Below are 26,796 nucleotides of genomic sequence, written 5' to 3' on the forward strand. Positions count from 1 at the left end.
CAACTATTACAGGATAGGTAGGTAATATTAGGACATTAAGTATATATTATACTATTATAGGTACTTTAAACACTTAAAACATTATCACTGTATATTATTAAACGTTATCTTAAATAATGCAATGCATTGATAAGCAGGCTGGTGTCATCACGATTTATCGTCAATATTATCACCCAATAATTTTATTTGTTATCTTTTTAATCGTGATCATGGGCATCTTAACACAGATATATTGTATATATATATTATATACCTATATATATATAGAATAATTTATTCTATATAATATATCTATTCTGTGATCATAAATAATAAAGGAATTCCTTCTATTATCTAAAGACAATAACAATTAACATCTACGATCTAGTATCAGCAGTATCTATTACTTTATTAGTAATAATTAATCAAACCTATATAATATTATTATAAATATAAAAGATCAAAAACCAAGATTTACTCGATAGCCATTGCATTGGCATTCCGTAGTGGTCCTAAAGCCTCCCTTAGAATTTTTTTTTATTCGAGTTTATACATTGTAGACTGACGAGTATTAATTTATCAAAAATATATTATATTGATTTTTATTTTCAATTTATTATTATAATATATTATATGTATAGATTAATAAATTGTATGTAGGTGATTGGTAATAACTAATGAATAAATAACAAATTAACTATATTATTACATTTATATATTAAAGTATTGTGCTTAATATATTTTAGTTTATCTTGATTTGTGTATTTTTATAGATTTTTCCGAAAGTACTTACATTGTAATTGTTTTTAAACTAAAATTATCTCCCCACAACAAAAATCACTTGCTTAATTTTAATTGAAACATTACATAATAATGAGCCAATATCAAGTTAATAACTGACGAATACAACAAATTCACGCTATTTCAAAACTCATAACATTATTAAGTTGGGCCTTTGATTTTCCAATTTATGTAATTATGTCCATTCACCATTGAATAATTGTGGAAGGAAATCCTAAAAAGAGTACAAAATAAAAATAAAAATACAATTTTGTTATAAGATTCAAAAGAATAATTATATTTATTATTTCCATACAAAATATATTGTTAAAATTTTATGCAAAATGTTTTTTTTTATATTATATACAATCATACTTAGTTTAATGCTTAATATGATAAAAAACAATTTTACTATCTAACATATTATAATAACATAATACTACATATTTACAATTTTATTTTAATAACAGTACATAAACATGAAATTTCTATATTAGTTATTATTATTAACTTTATTTTTTATATAATTTATACGGTGCACCTATGTACAATCTATTAATTTATTATTTACAAAAGTATAATATGTAAAATATAATAAGTGATATGACTTGACAGATGACAATATTGACATAATAATAAAAAACAGCCACTTAATGGTGATACACTTAATTTAAATAAGTCTATATGTAATTGTTTATCAATTTGGGAATTGCAATCAGTTTGAATCTCAACTTGATCTAATACTTTGAGCTATGTCAAAAATAGCAATTCTGAACAGTATTTTATTTTTAAATGAATTGGTTCTGCAGTTATCAAAGTTAATTCTATTCATTTATAAATAAGTTTTTGCAAAGGCAATGAACTTATTGATATAAAATTACAATAGGTTAGATTAGATATTACTAATCTTAAATAAGATGTTAGAAATATTGGGTGGTTTCTTTGATCCTAGGATTAAAATAATAACTAAAGTTTTCCATTTTAGTAGGAAGTAAGAAAATCTTTAGACAGAAAGTTTAAATGTATAGGTTATGTTAGGTTCCACATACTAGCTATAGGCTATAAGATGTATAGGAATGATTTGGGTACTCAATAAGCTACTTCAACTGGATTTAATATAATCTGGATGATTTTTGAAAGAAAATAACTTAAAATAATATTGAACCTAGTCAAATATAAAAGATATTGTTTCATAAGGCAGTCATTTAAATTATTAAAAGATTAATCCCATTAATCCCATAGTCATAAATTATAAATTTTCTATTTTATTATACATTATTCATAGAAATTTTATAATCTAACTGGAAGGATTGGTAATAACATTGATTATAGAATAGATTTAGATAGAATAGTCTCTTCTATAACCAATGATAATAATTAAAAAATTATAGTTTTAATTACTTATGAAATACGAATCATAATTTATATTTATATAATTCGAAATTGAAATAAATATAAATTAAAATATAATAACTAAAATAAATAGATACTTAATATTATTATTTTTTTTTTTTTTGGAAAGATGACAATAATCATTATGGATCTATTTATTTTGATTTATCGCAATGTCGATGAACTACATTGTGATTGCAATGCACAAATTTCATCTTTAAATTTGTTTATAGTATCTCTTAATTTTTTTAATCGTTCTTTGTACATAACTGTGTGTTCTTGTACTCTTTTTCTAGATTTTATCATTTTTTCAACTGTTGTCTTCTTAATACGTTCATCTAAAAAACAAATACTACATAAATAATTATACTAAAAATGACAACAAAGGTACATACAATGTAGATTTTGTTCAACAATAGGAGGATTTTTACTTAATGTATCATTTAATACATATTTCATGTAAGTTGATGGATCTTGAAAAATAATTTCCTCATAAAATTCAGATAAGACTGGTTTTTCACTTAGCTCAGAGTCTTGTCCATTGCTATACAACTTAAGTACATGATAAAGAGTAACCTATAAATTATACAAGTAAATACAATTTTTTAATAATAATATTAAATGAAATTAAGTGCATTTTTAAAACAATATACCAAAATAAAATATAAATACAAGAAAACTCAACTATATACTAAAAATGTCATATCATTTTTGATAAGAAAACAATATTTAATATTAGATATATGCAAGAGAATTAATGATTAATCACGAACTACAAAATTATATAGTTAAGTCATGGTAAATACAGTTTTTTATATTATTAATTTGTATTACCGGTCTTTCACTTGTATCTTGAAAAAATATCTTGATAACTAATTCAAATTCGCCCCAGCCTGTTTCAGATACTTCAAATGGAGGTTTCTGCACCACTCGAGTTGGGCTTTCATAACTGTCATGTAATTTAAAATGAACTTTTTTGACCCAGGTACCAATGTCTTCATCAACATAAGGCCTTACATATACACACCATTTGTGAGTATGACCATCTTCATGTCGTTTTTGGCCAAAATATTTAGCAGTGTTTCCATATATAATTGGTTTAACAATAGAAGTTCCCTATAAACAAACATTTTGTTAGAAGTGTCAAACACAAAAAATAATAATGTAACTTACCTTTACTCTAGTCAAATCATTAGTCGCCATTTTAAACAATTTAAATGACAAGCGTAATTGAATAATTAAATATACTTAATTAATAATCATTTTTTTTATTTTAACATGGATACACGACAGTAAAGTCTATAATTAATATTTTTTCTATTACTAATATTTTTTATAACCAATCTTAAATGTAAAAAAATAAATTATATTATTTGAATAAGTTTGTTTCTTATCATTAACCGTATAAACACTATAAACAAAGATCTGGTTGCGGCCTTCATCTTTAAATACCGCGGTATTGGTACAATATGAATTTGATAAGAATTTGGTGTTTCAATTTTTGTAGCATATGGTCCTGAAGTTAGTGACATTTTCGGTTAGTATTGATCACAGACTGTACTATTATAGTCTTAGATCATATATGATCTAAGATTATAGTATTATACTATATAGAAATATATACCTAGAAATTTGTGGTATTGATCTATTTGATCTGTGATCATGACATATTGACATATTACCTACTAATTAGATCTAATTTGTCAATATTGCCATGGTATTGATCACAATTTAAATGATTTAAATATTTAATTACATATTAACATAATATACACGGAACGGCTAGAAGCCTAAATCATAATCTAAGACCGTAACCAAAGACAAAACGTGAAATCAGAAAATGTTTTAGCCTTAGGGATCCTAGATTTATTTTTTTTAAATACAGGACATTTTAACCTAACCATTTACATACTTCTAATTTACATCGATATTAATTATGGCAGGTAGTGAGGACGTAGACCCTTAATATTCAAACGTTATAATTTATCTATAATGCTGTATAAAAGTTAAAAAAAGTTAAAGTTTAAAGTTTTTTTTAAAGTTCCAGAGTTTTTTGTGCTTGAAAAAATATTGAAATATTATTATAATTAAGATGAGTACTACAAAATTAATTAATAATATGTTATGTTTCTTATCAAATTCATGGTTAATATTTTTTATCTAATAATAATTATATATTCGATATTTGAAACAAATAATATGGTGACTTTCCCATGATAAATTTTTAATAAATAATAGGGTAAGTAACTTATTTTTCATATTTTTTTTGTTGTTATAATCAAAATAAGGTAATTATAATTTATCAAGTTTTTTAATTTAAAAATACTAAATGATAAGAAAAAATTTAATTTTTGAAATAATTTTTAAAAAAGGTACTTATAAAATACGGTACGTGTGAGACTTTATTTTAGACTGTTTGGATTTTAATTTTAGTTCTACTTTAAAATCAAATGATCGTGCAAACTTGAAATTTTCACCTTATATTCATATTATAGCATTTACTAAACTTGATATAATTTTCAAAACATTTTATAAAACTTGTTAAATAAAAACTTGAAAATCTATTAGGTGCTTGGTTTCTTCGTTAATTAGTTGTTAGTTGTCGTAAGTTTTTCTTATCGCATATACTCGTAAGAATCATTAGTCTACCTAGAAAATAGGTAGTCTCATTTTTTTATTCACGTCTAAAGATCAAAGTTTCATGAAATTCATCCGACTATGAAAATTTGGAAATTCTTTTGTAATTAAATGTTAAAAATGCATGCAATTTTAATTTTTAACACTTAAGAGTTAAAAATGAGTAAATGACTATAATAATAGCAATATACAATCTTAATCAAATAAACTTATGTGGTGTAATACAGGTATCTAGACTAACAGACCGTCTCCGCTTATTGCTCAGGATCATATTTTGTACCTATGCAGTATAATGAGATACCTAATTCATAAGTACACTTGACACCATCTACATAATACTGTACAGCAAAGGCGCAAAGCGTTTATTTTTAAAATAATAATCAGTATTAGTTATTATACTATACTTAACGTAGGTAACTAAAAAGGAAAAAAGAATTTGTATCCATGATGAATATTGAATACCTATTTATTTTTTTTCATTAGCTAGTTTTATATTTTTAACTTGTAATTTTTTCATGTACTTTTAGATTTTGGATTGGTTGATAGCCGATAGTTACACAATAAGAAACATTATTTTGACACTTGAGTCCATTTAATCATATTTAATTTACATTTTATCAGAATAATTATTGAATCTTAACAATTAATCTTTTACCTGTCTGCTTATTCAATAAAGCAAACATTCACCTACTGAATTCTTACAAAATATTTTTAACCATTTAAAATTTTACAATTTTTCATGGAATGCATTACGATTAGCAAATAACCAACTATAATCATTAATCAGAATTTTTCTTATTAAATATATTATACTTAAAAATTCTCAAATGAATTTTTAATAATTTATTGATTTTTCTGTTATCCAAGTGAAAATAAGTCGATACATCATACATAATACATAAAAAAAATACATTATTAGTATTTTTTTAATTATAAATGATTTAACATTTAAGCATTCAGAATATAATTTATTTAAGATAGTTATTATTTAAGAAGATAATATACTTTCTTATAAAATCTTAAGTAAATATATCTATATCTTAGCAGAATTAAAATTTAAAAAACATCACTTTTATCGTTAAAAATGTGTAAAACTTCGGTCTTAGAAAATATACCATGTCTAAAACTATCAATTATTATGTATTTATGTTAAAAAAACATTTATTGATTTCAATAAAAATCTATAAAATATATCGGATAATATATAACAATCTATTGGAATTGGATGCAAATACACTTCCTTGCATCCCGCAAAACAACGGCCTTAATTATGTATATAGATAGTAGATACACCACAAAAATCAAAAATTATAGTTACTATTTGACTCCCATAGAAACTAAAAATCATCATATTAAATATATTATGTATAATATAATACATTAAATATTTTATTTTAATAAAAATTTCCATGGGTTTAAACTAAAACTATTTGAATAAATAAATACCAATTTAAAAATATTTAATGTTTAATTTATTTCAACATAAAAATAAAAATAATAAAATATTAAAATATATTTATTGTTTACAGTTTAAATAAGTCATATAGTATTATTTAAAGTTATTAAGTATTTATTTAGTTATTTTAAATTTGATACTTAATTAATGGTAATTAGTAATTGTTAATTTTTTAAATTACTTTACGTCTGCAGTCTAAATAAATTAAATAGTAAACTTTTGGTTATTTTCTATAATACTATAGGTGCTTTGTATACAGAACAGGTTACATTACACAAAAAGCTATGTACCTACCTAAAAGTTTTAACGTACTTATAAATAAAATCATAAATTGTCAATCGTTTAAAAAGTAAAAAAAATTATTTATAAGTATATTTTATTATGTACAATTCGATTTAAATTATTCACAAATATAAAATAGAATTATTACAAAATATAAAAATATAATTCAATCAACAAATCATTTATTATTTGCATTTTGTACCTATACATATTGTTTAAGTAATGTAATGCTAATTAGTAATTAGTATAATTATTGTTATAATAACACTTATGATGTATATAGATTATAGATACGAATAAAGATACCTATAAAATACTTACAAATACAAACCACAAAATATGAAGTAGGTAATATTCAATAGGTACTAAAAATTAGTTGCCACTACTAGTGCATAATTATAAAATAATCTAGCAATGTTTAATTTATGTTTCAATCCTTATAGGAATAACGCCACATAGAAAGATGACAGAAAAACTTCCAATCGTACGCTGCTTCAGCTTTCCTAATCATTAGATCAGGGTTCTTACTCAATGGCAGTGTGGATACAAATAGATCGACAGCTTCTGCAGAATACCCAAAGCCCGCTAATACATCTACCTTGCATAAAGTTTTCAGTCCATCCAATCGACATTGCTCCTTAAATGTGCTTCCTACGTACTCTAAACGAGCCACTGCCGTCTGGAATGTCTCTTGCCGCTCCTCCCACAATTCTTTAGTCACACCATCCCAACAACGATTGCGTTCTTTATTTGTCATCGACGTTTCGATGCAGATTAATTTTTCCCCACTGATTCTGGTGATATTATTTCCAATTTGTTTTGATTTCTTATTGTAATCAGATGTTATGAATTGCAGATCAGTATCTGATAAGCTTCTTCGAATCTCACCCGGAGATTTCCGATTTTTGACCACATCTAAAATGTCAATATCCATTTTAGGCATTTTATCATCGATAATTTGGTTCGATGTACATTGGTAATTATTCACTCGAATGCTATCAGTACTATTTTGTTCTCTAGTCCGTTTAACTAATGTACGCATATCCATAGTGCTTTTTGTTTTATTGAGCAATTTAAAGAATTTGTTTTTTTTCAGCTTTCCCATTTCACTGAAATTATCGTTCATATTGACAAATTTGGAATTATTGTCATCGTAGTTATCCGTCATTTTTAAATTGTGAAAATTTATTTCAGAAAATTTATACTTAATTGTATCTTCTAAAGGATTACAAATTTTTATTGTAGAAGACTTTCTTTGTCTAATATCTTCTAAGCAATTTAATAAACTTTGCCATGTATATAATTTGTGATTGATAAATTGTGTGTAGTCATCTAAAATGTGTGTATCTAATTCGTTCTGAGTTCCTCGAAAAGCATTTTTAAAAAAACATTTAAATTTATTTGACGATCCAAATTTAGCCGATTGTTCGTTTATTCCTATACTTGAGAACAATTTATCTTTTTCATTTAATGATTTGATAAGTTTTCGAACTTTTTGTTCCATTTCTTTTGCTTCGAAATCTAATGAATATGTATTACAGTTATTTGTTTTATCACAGTATACTTTATCAAAATAGTTATTTTCTTTGATATTGTCATCATTATTATCTATATCTGGATTAAATGTATTTACTTTATCAACTGAGTCCAACCATTTTTTATATTTTCTTAAGTCTTCCAATGTGCATGATGTATAATTATCAAAAGTTAATGGTTGTACTTTTTTAGATGCTTTAACCTGTTTGCTCGTATTTTTATAAAAAGAAAATGTTTTCAATTTTTTCTTGGTTCTTTTATTTACTCTGTTTTCGATAATTTTTAAATTATTTTCATTTGTTTTCGCGTCTATATTATTATTCATAGCTTTAGAAAATCCTTGAATATCTAGATTGTGTTCATATTTACTTTTTAAAGAATTATCATTAATTTCAACGCATTCTTTGTTTTGAAGTTTGTCCGAAATAATAACATTATTCTCGGCAGTGGATTTTGATTCAAATTCAATGATATTTCTGTGACAATTATCGGCAAATAATGATGATGGTATTAGTAGCTCATTTGTCGAATCAGACTGTAAATTAATGTTTACATTATCTTGTGTTTCGTTTACTTCCCAAAATTCAAAACATAACTGTATAAGTTCTTTTTGATAATTCTCCCAGCCATCTACAGACAAGAGTTGTGAATTATTTAATTTAACTTTATCATCTGCATCTGAACATTCTGAACCAAGTGCATTTAAATTGTGCGTATTTCCAGTTTTGATACTGCCAATTGGATTAGTGTCATTGTTAGGTGTAAAGGATATACTTGTACCGCAAGTCAAGTTATCCCAGTTATCCATACTTAAATTATATAAATTTGGTTATCAAGAAAATGGTTAGATAAATTTTATTTTAAACAATAAACAGCATGGCGTGTTATATATTAAAAAATTAAATCATTATTGTATGGTAGAATTATTTTATAACTGATTCCAGTTTATTTTTTTTCTTATTGAATAACTCACATTTTTTTATTATTTACACTTGAATAATCCGTATAGTATACCCAGTTTTTGTCTATTTCCCAATTATTATAATCAGATTTACTGCATCTTTTTTTTTTCAATGTTTTAGTTAACTCATTTGATGTCTGTAGATGTTCCTTAACATTTTTCGTGTTTAATTTTAAGATTTTATTATTTTTTAGAAATGATGTTTCAAATTGTTTTATTTTTTCATTTAAATTATCTTTTTTATTATTGTTATTATATAAGTCCTCAGTATTGTCAAATTCAAGTTTCTTTGTTATTTGTATTCTTTTTGATACTATATCTTTATTTAGATTATTAAATTTATTGACAATTTCAGTGTTATTACGAGATTTGTCTACAATGCTTTGATGTGTTTTTTTTATTTGATTATCACCAAATGATTCAAATTTTTTGATTTTTTCTAGAAAATTGTGTTTTATATTATTTGATGGTATATTATCTGTTAATAATATTGAAGATACTTCAATATTATTTATTTTATTTTCATAATTTATCGAATCTTCCAAAGAATTTTCTAAAATCAATCGTCTTCGAATTAATTGTTTGGTTAACTGTGGGTCCATTTCCACTTATTGTAATCAATACAATATTTATTGTGACAATATTGTTGTATCATTATCTGAAACAGAATTAATAATTGGTAATTTATTATTTATTATACAAACATATTGACGTAACATTCGTTGTATATATTATATTATAATATGGTGTATCATTAGTTTACCAATAAAAATTAAAAACAAATTTTAATGAACGAATTAAAGTTAAAATTATTTGGAGGTAATCTATTTATATGAAAATAATTGTTTGTTTGTTTGTTTGTTTGTTTATATTCTCTTTATAGATTCAAAAAACACTGGGCTGTTTTCAATAAAAGTTGTATCAATAGATTTATTTTTAAGACTCGAAGGGTGTTTAAGTTTATTTTTTTAACTTCTATAAGTTGCCATCGAGTGGATCATAAATTAATTTAGTGAAGTCATCAACAAGTATATTAAATTGTATTTACTATTTTGTATAATTGTTTTATTGTTGTTTAAATAAAGTTTAAACTTTCAGAAACGTCGGATTATATCATTGTTGATATAAATAATTAAGTACCGAAGATCAATATCTATTCATTCTTATAAAACTATTTTACCATTTATTATTATTTATTACTATAATATTATACTATTCATACTACGCTTAATTGGTAATTAAATTATCTAGCCAAATATAAACCAATAGAATACGTCTAGTCTTGTTGTGACTTGTAATACGTATAATATTTGACATATACCGTGCTATAACATGTGTCATAAACTTATAGCTCGTAGGACATAGATAAAACTTGTAACGTTCAAGGTTCAGAATACAGAAAAAGATAAGAAAAAGACAGGTTCAGAACCTCTGTTTATTGATATTTGGTATATTATACGAGATATAATTTTATATTTATATACAATATTATAGATATAGGTACTAGATAATAGATAATATATTATTATTTATTACAATAGCAAATAAAGGGTAAAGTGATTTGAATGTATTAATAACAGAGTATTTTAAGTATAGTAATCACTAGGTAATAAGTGCGTTGTACGTACGTACCTATATATGCGATGAGTAAATATAGAACAATTTGTATTAAAATATAAAATCAAACTATCTAGGTAACTAAAGGTAAGCTACCAATAAGATTGGTTAAAAATAACGTCATCGAAGAAAAAAATATTTGAAATAATCAAATAACATGTAATGATATTTATATAAATAAATACAATCTACAACTTTTTAAACTTTTTAATTTTTATTAACATAGATATTACAGTTGGGTACAACGCCTAGGTTATATAATATATATAACTTATATTGATAAACTTACTTATTTTATAAACTAAAGAAATCTTTTGTACTAAAATTAATTAATGGAGAATAGAAAATGATATATGTTACGTTTATACTCACATTTTAGACAAGTAATGTTTTGATAGATGAAGAAATTCTTCATGGGCAATTGAAATTTGAAATATTGAATAACTGCGCGTTTGATGTATTTCACAACTCTATAGGCACCTTTATTTTAGTAGAAAAAAATAATAGTATTTCGTAGAAACATCAACCAAAAGTGTACTGCTTTGTAATTTAAACTGTATTGTTTTAAACACTGAACACTTAATAATTTAAAAAAAAAAAACCGTTTAAAACATTACATACGTTGAAGAAATATCAATACATTATAGATTAAACAGTGTATTGTTATACAGTAAGTAGTACTTACCAACCCGACTAGTATTCTACAGTAGTATACCATAGGTATGGTAAACTATAAATCATAACTTAAAGGTAAATCACAATGTGTAAGTGTGTAATGCTTACTCATAATTCACAACACGTTTATTTATACCGATAATAGTGTACGTGTATACTGTTAAACTTAACGTGTATTGAAACAGGTACGTGTATTGTTTATTTATCGATTCTATAATTCCACAATAATTGAATAAACCTTATTTTTAAAGTTGTTTAATCATTGTTGTCTTTGTTATTATAGTTTATGTTCCTTACTATTTAATCGTAATGCTAATATAAATATTAAATATTTTGTGATAAAAAATTAGTAATTACAATAGAACTTTCTAGTTAATACCTATGCTATTTATTTTATTGTTTTATTTGTAACTGCACCGTTGCTTATGTATATTTGTTCTAAAATAAACGGCTGTAACGTGTTTCCTACTTTCATTATTATACTTGTGTATATTCGTAATTCGTATATATAAATGATTTTAAATTCATACCTATACCCAACTATATAGTTAAAGAAATTACTAATTACCTACAGGCTATAAGGTATACATTTTTAGTTTGACGTTTTAATTAATTAGCTTAACAATAATCTAAATTTTAATTTTCTGAAATTAACACCGTTCGGCTTTTAACAACATACGTTAATATATTGTACAAGTGTACAACAATAATATAATAATTAATAGAGCTAATATAGGTAGTTAAATTATATATAACAAAGAAACATCAATCAAATATTAGGCCTAGGTACAATTTTCATGGGTTACGCTGTTACGCACAATACACATCGATACATCAATTCATCTTAACATTAAATGTACATTTGCGGCGAAATTAGACCAATTTACTGGTAACCAGTCAGAAGATATAACCTAGAGCAGTAAAGCCGAACTAATAAACACGCCGTGTCAATGCAACCATCTATCAATCCTAAAATGAAATATTGGCTGAAGATTCGTAGCGTCTGACAGAAAATGTTCCAAACTTTCAACACAACCTTCTCAACCTAATTTATAAATTATAAAAGCCCGTGTCCTGTAATCGCGAGCCGGATGAGAAATATTTAAACAGTACAAAACCCTGCGATAAACTCAAGAATCAGTTAGTTTAAACAACCTAAGTACCGGACCGTAGGTAGTAGGTAGGTACCATTTAGAATTATTAATTATCATTATACATTTAATTAATAACCCAATTAATAATTAAAACTACCGTCTGTGTTCTAGAGTCTTGACAGGTGGAGTTATTTAATATTAAAATCCAATAGGTATAATCAAGTATTCTGGGATGAGTGTTATTATATTTTTTACTCGTGTGATAATACAATTAACAGTTTATTGCGTCTGTGAAATAATTTATCACTCGGATTTGATTTTTAATATTTTATACCTAAATCCAAAATACCTCAAAAATATATAATATACTCTATAATTTGTGAACATAAATACCTATTAAATGAGTGTGTATACAAAATACTGAATAAATACCTACTTACCTACGTCATATACGTTTTTATTTATTTTATAAAATAAACTCAGAGCTGTAAATAACCAACATGACGAGGAGAGGGGGTGAGTTTAAATCTTTAAACCAATTACCTAATACAATACATAACATACTAAAAGTATTTCCATGTTTCCCGTCTGATTTTAAAGGTAGATTGGAAATCATTCCTTCTTTTGAATATTAATAACAGGGCCCGTTTTATATGCACTAATGAACAAATCCACAATAAGTATAATAGCCAATAGGTATGAAGAATTTCATTCAAATAAAATATTATATTAATAAAAAATAAAAATTAACATTTCGATACATTTTAAGTGTTCGTTATCGCGTATGTGTATCACTTATTCAAATTATCATTAAAATCGAGTAAACGCATATAATGTATTTATGTGTCTCAGTAGGCAGCTGTACGTGGTGGAATAATAATATATTGGTAGGTACTAAATAAAAGGTGAGGAAAATCATAAACGGCACATCTCGCATCTAATCTTAAAGTATATTATATTATATCTAACAGAGGCGTTTTCAGGATTTTTTAATGGAGAGGGATGAAAGAAATGGTTACATGATAAGCCGTGAGGGTAACCAAAAGTAGACAAAATGTGTATCATCAATATGTTAGAAAATAAAGAACCTTGGGGGGACCTATCCCCCATATCCCCCCCGAGAGAACGCCCATGATATCTAATCTAATACTCAAACTGCTTTACTCAATGACTACTACAACTGAGGTGTCCGGGTTCTGCGAAACTAAGCGTTTTTGCTATTCAAAACGTCATGTTGGAAATTGGAATTGTTGGATATGGCAGTGTATAAAGTCGGTGCTCTCGGGGCATATAACAGCAATGCGAACCGAGTGACTGAGCAAAACCAAAATCATTATGTCAACTGAAGCGGAGGTTCGACAGTAGACATCAGTCGACTTTGAGTCAGTGGCGTAGCCAGACTATGTGGCTATGCCACTGCTTCGGGTGCACGCTTCGCTCGTACACACACCGGTTCGACGAAGCGGTTTTCGGGAGTGTACGAGTCGGAGGCGCGGTAATAAAGCCGATCGGTCACCCGACAGAGTGAGCTACGCTCTCCGCCCGTCGTTAGAAATCCATACGTCGCGTGTCTGCTGGCGACATTACGAATTAATAAGTAACTCTACTGACTACGATTATTATTAAACCGTGACGTTAAGCCGCCGATAACTTTATTACGACGGTGCCTAATTATAGCGATTAGCTGGACAGTAGCGAGCAATACGGCGAATACCTATAAATATGTATTGTCATCATTAAATGTTAATCGATCAGTTAAAGGGCGGCGCGGATTGTTAATCATTATCATATTATATCTTTGGATAAGCAAACGTCGTCGTCACTATACTGTGGATAAATAAAAAATCAGTCGTATGCACACGTTATACGGTGTTTTCGCGCGAACGGAATCGTTACGTTTTAACGACTCGGGTGGAGGGGAGGACGCGGAAAAGGAACCGGCCAGAAACGGAACGCTCTGAACGAAAACAATATGTATATTATAATATCGAGGGCAGAAGCGAAGAGAGAAAAACACGACGGACGGGACGGATATCGCCGCGTGCTACACCGTAGCGTATAGCACGCACCGGCCGAACATACGTCGTCCGTCTCTTTGCGGCGGCGGCTCGGTGCGCGACGATCGGCGGCTCAGCAGTCAGCACTCGCTATCGGGACGGTTCGCGAGTCGGCCGCGCTCGCAGTGGATAATATTATCGCAGGCCTGCCGTCGTACAGCAGTCGTCGTCGTCGTTACACCGAACGCGTGCGCGCGCACTCGCCGTCGTACTGCTGGCCCAGTGCGCTATCACACGAACACTCCCCCTCGTTCATTCTTTATCTATCACCGTCGTCGTCGGTTCGTCGCGGTTTGTTTGTTTCTCTTTCTTTCGAAATTTCGTTTTTTTTTTTTTTTTTTTTTCCATTATCACATTAACATACTGTACACAACGCACGCGATATCCCACACGCGGTGTGGCCGACATCGGGCACCATCGTAGTAATAATAATATAGGCGCGCACACATTTTGTGGGACGCCAAAAATCCTCTCTCCTCGCGTCACGCTCCCACTAAATCTCGTTTCGGCTCCGTCTCTCTCCGGTGTTGTCGTCCGTCGTCCGACTCGTCCGCGGCCGAGACGTTATAATATTATTATTATTATTATTATTTATTATTATTATTATTATTATTATTATTATTATGTTCATTACCGTACGCACGCTCGCACGCACGTAGGCGCGTAAGGGTCCGATCCGGCGCGCGCGCGACGTTATCGTGTTTCGAATTGACGACGGGGGAAAAAAAAAAAATTATTAAATAAATAAATAAACGAAAAACGTTTCAGCGAACGTTATCCCTAGTCCCGAATCGACTTGCCGCTAGCCACTGTCGCAACACATTTCACAACAACAACAACAACAACAACCACAAAAACCACCGTCACCGATCGACCGTTGCATTGTTCGCGAACGACTACAACGATCAACTCTCGACACGTCCTTGGCTCGATCGTGTCACGCATCACTTCTGTTCGGCCGACCCTTAGTCGTCACTCGTCACTATATCGTCAGCTGGACCAGTCGCCCAGACCGCAACGTGTGTGTGCGCGCGCCACCGAACACGTAGGTAGTAACCGTATTAAAATAATACCATCGCGGACGATCTGCCCACAATCTCGTGGTCTGCAGGGACCACCGACCTCATCCGCCGGCCGCCGGAACATGGGTCTGGCCACCAATATTCTGGTGCACGTGCGTGTCGACGATACGTGAGCAGCAGCGAGACGGGGACGGACTTGTCGGTGTCACTGTTATGTCGGTGGCGGCTGTGGCGTTACACTATATTATTGTTTGATGATAGCCGCATTGCCGTGGAACCATGACCGCCCAGCAGCAGCAACAGCTGAAGTTATTCACGTACTCGTTGATCGAGCGAAAGGACGAGATCGAAGAGGTAAGAGAAGCGCCAGTCGTCGACGATCAACCGCTCTGTCGCGCCGTACCTCGCTCGCACTCTTGTACGAAACGATACTATAACAATGCCGTGCCGTGTGTGTGTGCACGACCCGCACGTCGTCGTCGTCGTATAATATTGTACGTTGTGTGCGCGAGCTTTGTGCGTTGACCGTCGTCGTATCATCCATCGATGTCGGGTCTTTATTTTGTTTTATCCCTTAGAAATACGAACGGTGTTATCAGACCCTCCAGAGCATAACGACCGGCCTTAATGATCGCGAATACCACGACGCACTCACCAGCCACATCAGCAAGGACAAGAGCCAGGAGGAAGTCATCAGTTTGGGACTGTTGACGGCTGTGCTTCTAGACACAAAAAATGCTGACAAAGTATGTATGCATGTGCCATGTCTTGTTCAAAATGTCAATTGAATCTCAATTGCAGTGTTTTTTTTTCCATGGCGTATTGTAGAAGTATTATTTTTCATGGTATTATGCGCCTTGTTCATTGAACATAATTTATACTTATCTCCTATATTGCTTAGTACTAATTCAAATCGGTATAAAATTATTGTTGTTGAAAAATTTATCATGCACAAGAAAACTGTTGAATATTAATTCCCATTTGTTAATAACTATTATTTTTTTCTCCCAAAATGAAATATTTGAATTTGTATTCATTTCTCTTTTTTTAGAGTTAAATTACCTACTTAATAACCTACCTACTGGTTCTTAATTTTGGTAGGTATAGTAAAAAAAAAATCATGATAAAGGGTCCTTTAATATTTTGTAGTATATAGATCATAGACTCATAGCACTTGGATGTGACATTAGGACTTATTTGGTGGTTAGATTGTCAGTATTACTACTAGTTGCTGCTCTTGATTGAAAGTACTATATTTAATGAAACACTAATTGTATAAGAACTTACCTTGTTGGTCTAAGTACTATATATAAACAGATATACATTATCATATATATATATATATTATAGCACTTAACTATTTGTTGATAACTTTCTTGATACCTAATACAAATTATTTATAATTCATATTTTTTGTTAAAATAATCTTAATTCTACATTTATTTTTTCAACAGATATATAGAGATTTAACTTTGTTATCACGCGATGGTCTACAAAGTATTATATCTCATTTACAACAATTTACTTTAGAAAAATGGAGTCGACTTTTAGATGCTCCTCGCAAACAACTGTTATGGTTAGTTCGCGAAATGGTACGCAACAACATTGCTGGTGTAGATAACCTTTGTTGGAACCTTATGCGAAATGCAGCAGGTGGTGATATTTCTTCAACCAATATTGCACTCATTGAATATTTCCTTGATCTTTATCAAGACCATAGGTATGATTTATATTGAAATATACATTTTTATAACATTTCATATAATGTTTTTTATTTTTTAGAAAATGGTTAGAGAGATTTCCTTGGTTGATTGCATCGGTTGTTTATTCTTTTTTACGTTTTATTGAAGATCACAGTAGTTTAATTCCTCTACGCAATCGAGAAGTGGCGTTCACTATATCATTACTACGTGATCGTTTCACAGATTGTTTGGTTATTGGTCGAGATCTAATAAGATTACTACAAAATGTTTCACGTATACCAGAATTTGAAGCATTGTGGAAAGATTTACTTCATAATCCTCAATCATTAAGTCCGACTTTAACAAATGGTAGTTATAGTTATGATTAAAAATACATGTATTATTCAAAAAATTGTATTTATTTATTAAATGTTTAGGTATTATACAAATATTAGAAACCCGAACATCTCGAAGATTTTTACAATCAAGACTAACACCTGATATGGAACGTAAACTAGTGTTTTTTACTTCTTCAGTTCGATTTGGTCATCATAAAAGATACCAGGAATGGTTCCAAAACAAAGTAAAAATAAATTTTTTGTTTTGTTTTCTCCAAAATAATATTATTTTATTTTGCAGTATTTGAATACTCCTGAAGCACAATCTTTAAGAAGTGATTTAATTCGATTTATTGTTGGACTAATACATCCTACAAATGAGTTGTTGTGTTCAGACATAATACCTCGTTGGGCTGTTATTGGTTGGCTTATTACTACATGTACATCAAATATAGCTTTAGCTAATGCCAAAATGGCTCTATTTTATGATTGGGTTTGTTATGATCCAAAACATGATAATATTATGAACATTGGTAAGTAATCAGAAATTGTTCAAAAACTTTATAAGATACCCTCCTATATGGTCTTTGTCTTACATATGAAAAATATTGCAAATCTAAGGTACCAAATTCTAAAAAATAAAATCACACATGCCCAGTTTCTAATATCCTCTATAAATGTATTAATATATATATTTATAAAACTGTTCTCCAATATTAACCCGTCGTTGGTTTCGCTAATATTTTAACACTGTTGGTGTCGTGTTAGCGTTTTGCTCACCTATTAAAATACACGTGTGAGCATACAAATTAATATACCACAGTACTGACAAATATCAATATTGAACTACTAAAACATAATAATAAAATATAAAGATAATATAGTAAATAAATAAGGCGATCAGTGACGGCGTAAACCACTGCGGCGAGCACAATGCCAAAATATATATATTATGGTATTATTACGTATACGGTAACATTGGACTTCAATAACTTTGTTAGTTTATTTAATAACATTTAATGTTTTTTTCCGTATTCATTTTCATAAATAACTCAATGGAGCATTTATATAGTATTGTCAAATTCGAATGAAATATAAACTAGTGGTTCTAAAAATGGTAATTATGTGAGCGAAATGCTCATAGTGACACCAACGACAGGTTAACAATACATAAACTATTAAGAATTTGTTATATTCACTTTTGTAACGGATATAAAATATGTGGGTGTAGCACTGTAGTGTCGGTTAAATCATGGTTGACTGAGATTTTAATTTAGTGTACTACTTTCAAATGTATTTTAATTAATTATATCATTTATATAAAAAAAAAATACATCAATACTTATATTAAAAATTTTATATGAAAAATGTGTTTATGTATTTATATTTATATGTATATTTTTTTTTACAGAACCAGCAATTTTAGTTATGCTAAACTCTTTACGTATTCATCCAACAGTAACAGCCAGTTTGCTGGACTTTTTATGCCGAGTAATTATATATTTTAAAGCTTAAGTTTTTAGTAGATTCTACTGATCTAGTATTACTAACCTTCAGTGATAACATATTTTTATATTTTATTATGCTAACATATTACAATATCTCTGCAATAGGTTTATTTTATCAGTTAATTGCTCTGTGCAGGGGATGTTTAGATTAGAATAGTTCAGAAAAAGCAAAGATAAATACAAATTATTATAATTTTTTGCTTTTAAGCAATAAAAAAGTATAAAATATAAATGTATGTAATTAATAGAGGGAGAAAGTGTGACTGTTTGGAAAATTCTGTAGTATCTGAACAAATTGTCTACCTTTATAATATATTAAAGACTTTAAGGTGTGAAAAAGCTAGTTGAGATTGTGCCCAATATTTATATGTTATTATTTTCTTTAGTAATTTAAATTTTCTAATAAAACCTTAAAAAAATTAATTGTGAGTTATAGTTTTAAAGCTCTATATACTAATAATTGAGTCCCAGGTATAAATGAAAAGTATTTAGTATACTAATTGATTCTGCGATTGGTGAACTAAAAATATACTATTGAGTTTAAGCCGTGTGAGGATTATTTTAAATAAAATATAAAATCAACCATAACACTTGGGCTTCATTATTCATTGGCGACAATCACTAATAGTTTTGAATCTTTCCATTTAAAAATATTTAATGCTATATTTTATTTAGGCCATCCAGACATTTATCAATTTATAAACGTTTTTTTTTAAATTTACAAAGTGTCAACATTAAACAATTAAAATTAGAAGTAGGTACTCATTATTAATACAAGAAATAATTAAAAAAAAAAAAAAAAAATTAAGAACCAATGCAACTGTTCCAATCTAAGAAAATAACAATTTAAATATATACTATAGGTGTGTCCAGACCTCCATGGCTGGGGCATAGTATTAGGAAAATTGTAAAATTTTAGTTTTTACACACTGCATTTATACTTTATACTATATCTATACCTCTTTATAATATTTGTGACTTTTCTCATAGTATAACAGTATAAACACCTGTAACTTTTAATTTAAATATGTAAACATCTAAAATTCAGAAAATCCCTATTACTTACTATAAAATATGTCACTGTCTAGTTAAAGGAAAGCTAGAACATAAAGCTATCCATTAATGTTATTTGAAACTAAAACAAGGTACTTACCCATTAAAATTGAATAGGTATGAAAAAATACAATTAAATTATTATTATTAAGAAATGATTTAAAGTGGAAAAATATTTATGTTATTGTTAGGGCTCAGATTTATATGTAAAATACATATTTTTATTGTCACTAGATAAATTAATTTAGGTAAGTGATAAATTTGTTTCAAGTGATTTCCAATGAAATAAACTGTATTTTATTTTACATATTTTGTCATAAGTACATGTTTTTACATATTAAATTTTTACGCATTTTAAAGTATCCTATTCACCCTTTATCATTTTTTTTTTTATTGTTAATTATTTAATTTGATTTCTAAATAATCTAGTTTAAATCTTTTCTTATGGTTTCAAACTTACATTAATAAATATTATTCTGTATAATTAAAATAATATATTAATTTTGTTAATTGTTGAATATTTTTCTTTTTATTTCAGATTATTACCAATTTTTATCCAGCTCAATCAGAGCGAATACGCAATGGTATTTTTGTTTCACTGAGGCAAATTCTTGATAAAAGAGTTTTAGCATCATTAGTTCCTTTGTTTACAAATCCTCGAATTGATGGTGAACTTAGAGCTATGATACAAAATACTTTCAGAGAATTTTGTGATCCACCTGCTGTTCAGGGTAATATATTTTTTTAGTTATGATTTAACCTTTATTGGTGAATCTACCATTATTATTTTTACATAATTTGAAGCAAGGCTGACTTAAGAAACATGTTGATGTAAATATTGAATATATTATATTGGGCTTACAAAAAAAAAAAAAAAACAGTGGTGAATTATATAATATAAGTAGGGCCGAATTTACGCCAAGGCCGGCAAATTTTATAAGAAATGGAAAAAAAATCATATAAATATTTACTTTATTTTTTTTTTCTTGGGTTAGAGGCGGCATATTTAAAAGGGCCTAGGAAGGCACCTGTTCTAAATCCGGCACTGTATATATGACTTATTAAATTAAAATTATTAATGAATTCAAAGTGTTACAATTTCACATATTTTAAATTTTCTAAAAAATGTATTCTTCTCATTATTATAAGCACTGTTAAAAAAAATCGTTCTATATATTAAATATATTACTAAATTAATTTATCCAAATTTTATTTCAGGTGATCCTATTAAAAATGATGACATAATGGATAATTTACTTTCATCACTTAAAGATGATTTAATAGCAGAAACTGATGATATTTCATTTAGTGATGAAGAATCTGAAACAAGTCCCAAGAAAAACATTATCATTGAAAATAACAGTGTACCTGCTATTAATAAAACTACCCCATGTATGTTTATTAATTAAAACATACAAGGTTATCCGAATTATTGTAAATATAATTTGGATAACTTTTATAATATGTAATATATACTCTGATCACTGTGAAAAGGATTCTTGGTAACAATCAGTTTAGGTCGAAATTCACAAATTGCTAGACTTTCACTATATAGGTGGTATATTTTCAATGCCAAGATTCCTTCTCATTTTGCTTAGAAAATGTATTCATTCTTATGCTACATTAATTAAATTACTTGTCTTTTTAGTGAAAGTTAAACTAAAAGAAAAAAATGTGCTTCCTCCTGATTTGGATAAAGAAGCTTTGCAAACTTTAACCAAAGAATTGAGACTGGAGACTGAAACATTATATTTTGAAAAGGATAATGAAAAAAAATGTGAAGCTATGGAGAAAATAGTTCAATTAATTGTACAAGATGATGATATTTATCCTGAAATGATAGCAGCATTAGGTTCTTGTGTTGCGTGTTTACTGAAAAATCAAATCGAAGAAAAGATCTTCCCATCTGTACTTAATGATGAGTAAGTTATTAAGTATTATTGTTTATTAGTAGGGAACTAATTTATATGCTCTAAAAACTTTAAAAATATTCATTTTTTCCCTTATTTTGTAGAAATATATCCATAAAAATAAATTTAAATTTCACTATTTTCAATATCTTTATATACAATAATTTTATGTTATGAATAATTTGCAATGGTGATTATAGTCTACTAAACATTGTTGCACTAATTTTTGACATTTTAAGTACAAATAAATAAAATTGAATAAATAAATTACGGACACTTAAATTATGACTAAATTATGATTCGCAAAAATGTACTCAATAACAAATTACTATAAATAACAAGTCCTGACAGAATTTTTATAATACTTTAGTAATACATCAGAAGATAAGATAAGGTTTCCTTCATAAATTGTATTGACTAAATATAGCTATAAATAGGTTATTTTATAATCAAAATATTACATATTATGCATTTCAAAACTATCCATATTATGCTAAAAAAAAATCTTAAAATATAGAAATATGCTGTACATGTTGAAAAGTGGTAAAATATACAAAATAAAAGTTTATATTTCAGATTTATTGACTATTATTCAAACTTGTAGCTGATCTAGCTACTTTTTGGATTATTTAAAAAAATATATATAAATGCATATAAATCTGGGTTCTATTATTAGGTTTATTTAATACCACAATATGTATAGTTTAAATTTTAGCTCAGTTGAGTTGATTAGTACAAATATGTTCAATTTGTTTTTGAAATAAATTACTTTATATACATTATAATATCTCTTTAAATTAATATATTTTAATTTAGTCTTGGTGATTTATAATTTGTTTTATTTATTAAATGCATTATACGATTATTTTATATTTATCTATATCATGAGACAGAATAATTTGGAAATCAAAGCATCAATAATCACTGATTAAGATACATATTAATTATTTTTTATTTTTTATTGAATTTCATAGTGCATTGGAAGACAGTATTGGAAAACCATTATTTGTAATGTTTCGTAGTCTAACACAATTTACTGAAGATGACTCACGTAGGTTGCAACTTTTATCATTGCTAGCTGAAATGAGAACACACCAAACTAGAATTGGATATTTATTACTCTATTATTTGCAAGTGAGCAGCTTAATAAACAATAATGCTGATAGAAAAACGAATAAGTAAGTTTAAAATTTGACATGAATTAATGGAATAATTATCTAAATTTTATGTTTTATTTTTAGTGGTATCAAGTCTCATGTATACAAAGAATTTTGTGAAACTCAAGAAGTTGAATTAAATGAATGTTTATTGAGTGATCTTCAGTTGTGCCAAGAAGATGATGCATCAATGTTTTGTTGGCTAATCCCAGCTGTCTATAATCAGTTTTCCAAGATAGTTGTTGGAAATGAAGATTTCTTACACTTAGTTGTATCTACTACTGATGGCTCACAAATACAAGAAATAATTTGTTTAATTTTGCAAGGTATTTTTTTTTTTTTTTTTTAATGATAAATATCTTTTGGAGGAATTAATAATTATTATAATTATTTTATAGGTAAATTAAACATGTTTCGATCTGATGCTGTACCATCATTAGCAACTAGTTCGTTGGATTGGGAAACAATGGAACAATATTTTTTTTGGCAATTAGTGTCTGCACATGCCATTGATATTAAAGTGATATTATCAAATATCACAAAATTAGACTATAATAATCATCCTGAAACCCTGACTAGTATTTTGCTCACGCTAAAAAAAGAAAAGTAAGTTAATTTAATTTTAAATTTATAATATAATAAAAATAATTATGAATAACATCCACTTAAATTGTTCTAGGCCCACTTTAGATTTATTGAAACCCATACTATGTAGAGAAATTAAACCTTTAAATGACCAATTTGTTATATCTGTGATATCCAGTTGGTATTTGGAACATGGGGATAATGTAGCTAATCTTGTTTCTCAACTATTAATTAGTAGATGTCCAGTTGTGTCTCCGACTAAAAGAAAACGTGGACAAGGTAATTGATTTTTTCATACTTAATTTATTGATACATGTTTTTTAGACTCTGAGCGAAGTGATGAATATATTGTTTTTATCATGATGTTTTTTTTTGTTTGAGAAGATGAAAATGCTTCGATTTTAAAAAATGGAAGTAGTTTTTGTTATAAAATTGTATTTAACTTGTACTTTCAAGAGGTTTAACTTAAAAATTCTTAGTGCCTATTTTTATAATTTGGAAAAAACAAAACATTTAGGAAAAACGGAAACCAATTTTCGACAAAATTGATTTTGTTTTTTTAATAGAACTTTTATTAGACACTTGAAATTTTCACGAAATATTTATATTATAAATTTCTATTTGCAATACAATTTTTAAAATATTTAAGCTATTCATAGACATAATAATTTTTCAATTTTTTTTAGTTTTTTTTTATATAGGTAATCAATTAAAAATTATTAATGGTAGAAATTCTTGAAAATTTAATCCTAGTAGCCTAGTTTTTATCAGAACCATTAAATCTAAAAAATATATATAAAGACAATTATTTTTTATAGAAATTATAAGTTTCAATTTAAATGAAATTATTTATTTAGGTAATTGATAAATAATAATGTTAATTATTTTGTTATTACTTGTAATTTAAATCATTCTTTATGAGAACTTCAAACTAATGCATGTATTATGTTATGAATTTTAGTTTTTACTATACGGAATGACAGTTTTTATTTTTTAATATATTATCTATTTATATTATGCACTTGTTTTATGGTATTTTCAAAAGGTGTTGTTAAATTTTGAGTTATATAAGTTGATATAATATGGTATAAATATTTATTATAATAATCAAGTACTATTAATACAATAATTGACCTTATTAGCTTTATCAAAAAAAAAATTATTATTTTTATTATTTGGTAAATAGTCCATTTTTGCTCAGAATCATTTTTTGTATACAATGATGTATTATTTAATTCAAATTTAACAGACCTATAGTTGTGATTCACTCCATATCTAATATACAACAGAGCAGTACACTTATGTAACCTTTTTTTATTATGTAATTATTTCTATTTCAGGACAGGGTTTAGGTTCTAGAGGAGGCGTAGCGCCACCAAGTGCTGAGCGAATACTTGGTCACATGGAACGTATTCGCAGTCGGGGTACTTGTCCTGTACTGTTTCGCGCCGAAGGCATGCAAAAAGCTTTGCAAATTGCACAAGCTGCATGTACAGATACACAGCGCATGTTGTTTAGCAACCTTTTTCAGTTACTTGAAGAGGATGAACCACATACACCAACAACCAATAAAAATTCAACAAGTGGTAAACGTGGTCGTAAAGCAGCTCCTACGTTTGGTAATAGTAACAAAAAAAATGCTAAATCTGTGATAAAAGACCTGTCGGAAAGCTCTGAAGAGTCTAGTGAAGTGAGTTAACAATTTTTGTAGAATTTGAGTGTTCACAATTCAAGTATGTGGTTTTTGTATTCTTTTAGGAGGAAGAAGTTATAAAACCAAGACAGACCAAAAAACGGAGAAAAATAAATGCAGTCGCATCTGATAGTGATTGATATAAGGTATCTTTACTCCATGGTAGAATCATTTATACTCTACCATAAACTATACAGTGTTAAACAGACATAGTTGTTTTCCACAATTTAATTCCTCCCCTACCCCCCAATTTTAATTTAATTGTAATAATGTTAAATAAAAAGTATATATATGTGTGTATATATATATATATACAAAAAAAAATCGGTGAAAAATTATTTTCTTAAATTGTTAATCGATTAACATGTTAATACAGTGTAGTACATTATTTTTATTGTTTGTAATGTGACTGTTTTTGTAAATACTAATATTTTTAACTGAATATATTTAAATGAATTACATTTTTTCATCATTTATAATCATACATTTTTGTATATCCTAAACAAACAACCTATCGATTATATAGAGAAGTTATATAGAGAAACAATGGTGGTAATTTGGTGAAAATGATCGTTTGTAAAAAATAAAAATATATAAAATTCTTTGCTAAATAAATTTACCTGTTTTTTCATTTAGTAAAAAAATATTAATAAATATTTTAGCTATTTTAGCATCATGTACTTTTTTCATCAAGTAATCTATTATTAAAGTACATTTAAAAAAACATAAACAAAATGTTTTAAATATTTTTTTTTTTGTTCATGATAACTCATTAATATTATCATAATTTCAAAACAAATAAAAAAAAGTGAAGTACAAGAATTGACTGTGTATTTAGGTATATAATCTACTAAAAATGGTGATTTTGAGTAGAAGTTAGCTCAATCTAAGTATTAAGGAATTTGTAATGACGGATTCTTTTTTACTATTTGTTCACCGGTTTTTTTTTATATGTATTTTGGACAATTTTCAAAATCAAAAAAACTGTAATAAAATTTTATTATATTTTAAGAAGAAACTTAAATTTACCATAATATTAATTTTATACTGCCTTATTTAAGTATTTTCAAAAAATAACAAGTATACAATATTTTAAACCTTTAAGCATTTAAAATATTAATCCTTGATACATAATGTTATAATTTGAATGAATGCTCAAAATCAATTCATTATATATTTGTACATGCATTTTTAAATTCCTCTCAAAACCACAGAGTATGTTATTATTCTGTGATTATGTGTGTTTTAACCACCATGTGGTTAGACCATAGCAGTATTATTAAATTAAGTTAATAATATTTTTTTTTTAAACTACCTATTCAAAATAAAACAATAATTAATAATATTAAATAAATGTTTACTATACTCTATTTAGGTTAAGA

General features: G+C 27.4%; 3 protein-coding genes across 3 annotated transcripts; 1 reads left to right on the forward strand and 2 right to left on the reverse strand.

Moving 5' to 3' along the window:
* Positions 1-1,028: 1,028 nt before the first annotated feature.
* Positions 1,029-3,541, reverse strand: LOC114130860 (YEATS domain-containing protein 4). Its single transcript, XM_027995926.2, has 4 exons — positions 3,325-3,541; positions 2,986-3,267; positions 2,547-2,727; positions 1,029-2,489 (listed from the first exon to the last, which is right to left on the reverse strand). The coding sequence occupies exons 1-4, from the start codon at positions 3,352-3,354 to the stop codon at positions 2,317-2,319; spliced, it is 666 nt and encodes a 221-aa protein (XP_027851727.1). The 5' UTR covers positions 3,355-3,541; the 3' UTR covers positions 1,029-2,316.
* A 2,696-nt stretch (positions 3,542-6,237) lies between these two features.
* On the reverse strand, positions 6,238-11,500 carry LOC114130864 (FNIP repeat-containing protein DDB_G0290617-like). The gene is made up of 2 exons (XM_050202381.1): positions 11,013-11,500; positions 6,238-9,681 (listed from the first exon to the last, which is right to left on the reverse strand). Exon 2 carries the CDS (start codon positions 8,868-8,870, stop codon positions 6,957-6,959), a length of 1,914 nt encoding a protein of 637 aa, XP_050058338.1. The 5' UTR covers positions 8,871-9,681; positions 11,013-11,500; the 3' UTR covers positions 6,238-6,956.
* Positions 11,501-14,529: 3,029 nt separating this feature from the next.
* On the forward strand, positions 14,530-25,875 carry LOC114130852 (integrator complex subunit 3). Its single transcript, XM_027995916.2, has 17 exons — positions 14,530-15,515; positions 15,578-15,842; positions 16,067-16,234; positions 16,943-17,208; positions 17,271-17,539; positions 17,608-17,753; positions 17,810-18,041; positions 18,920-18,999; positions 20,608-20,800; positions 21,288-21,461; positions 21,718-21,991; positions 22,954-23,157; positions 23,221-23,462; positions 23,535-23,742; positions 23,816-24,000; positions 25,062-25,411; positions 25,480-25,875. Exons 2-17 carry the CDS (start codon positions 15,768-15,770, stop codon positions 25,552-25,554), a joined length of 3,141 nt encoding a protein of 1,046 aa, XP_027851717.1. The 5' UTR covers positions 14,530-15,515; positions 15,578-15,767; the 3' UTR covers positions 25,555-25,875.
* Positions 25,876-26,796: the final 921 nt, after the last annotated feature.

The sequence above is a fragment of the Aphis gossypii genome, chromosome 2 (genome assembly GCF_020184175.1).
Source record: "Aphis gossypii isolate Hap1 chromosome 2, ASM2018417v2, whole genome shotgun sequence".
Lineage (NCBI taxonomy): Eukaryota > Metazoa > Arthropoda > Insecta > Hemiptera > Aphididae > Aphis > Aphis gossypii.

What these genes read in the sequence shown, in the direction of transcription:
- LOC114130860 (XM_027995926.2), bottom strand. Translation starts at nt 3,354, where the DNA reads ATGGCGACTAATGATTTGACTAGAGTAAAG. An exon ending in AAGATACAAGTGAAAGACCG is followed by an intron (nt 2,728 to 2,985) that starts GTAATACAAATT and finishes TATAATTTATAG; the next exon opens with GTTACTCTTTATCATGTACT. An exon ending in TGTTGAACAAAATCTACATT is followed by an intron (nt 2,490 to 2,546) that starts GTATGTACCTTT and finishes TTTGTTTTTTAG; the next exon opens with ATGAACGTATTAAGAAGACA.
- LOC114130864 (XM_050202381.1), bottom strand. Translation starts at nt 8,870, where the DNA reads ATGGATAACTGGGATAACTTGACTTGCGGTACAAGTATATCCTTTACA.
- LOC114130852 (XM_027995916.2), top strand. Translation starts at nt 15,768, where the DNA reads ATGACCGCCCAGCAGCAGCAACAGCTGAAGTTATTCACGTACTCGTTG. An exon ending in TGATAATATTATGAACATTG is followed by an intron (nt 18,042 to 18,919) that starts GTAAGTAATCAG and finishes TTTTTTTTACAG; the next exon opens with AACCAGCAATTTTAGTTATG. An exon ending in GCTCTGAAGAGTCTAGTGAA is followed by an intron (nt 25,412 to 25,479) that starts GTGAGTTAACAA and finishes GTATTCTTTTAG; the next exon opens with GAGGAAGAAGTTATAAAACC.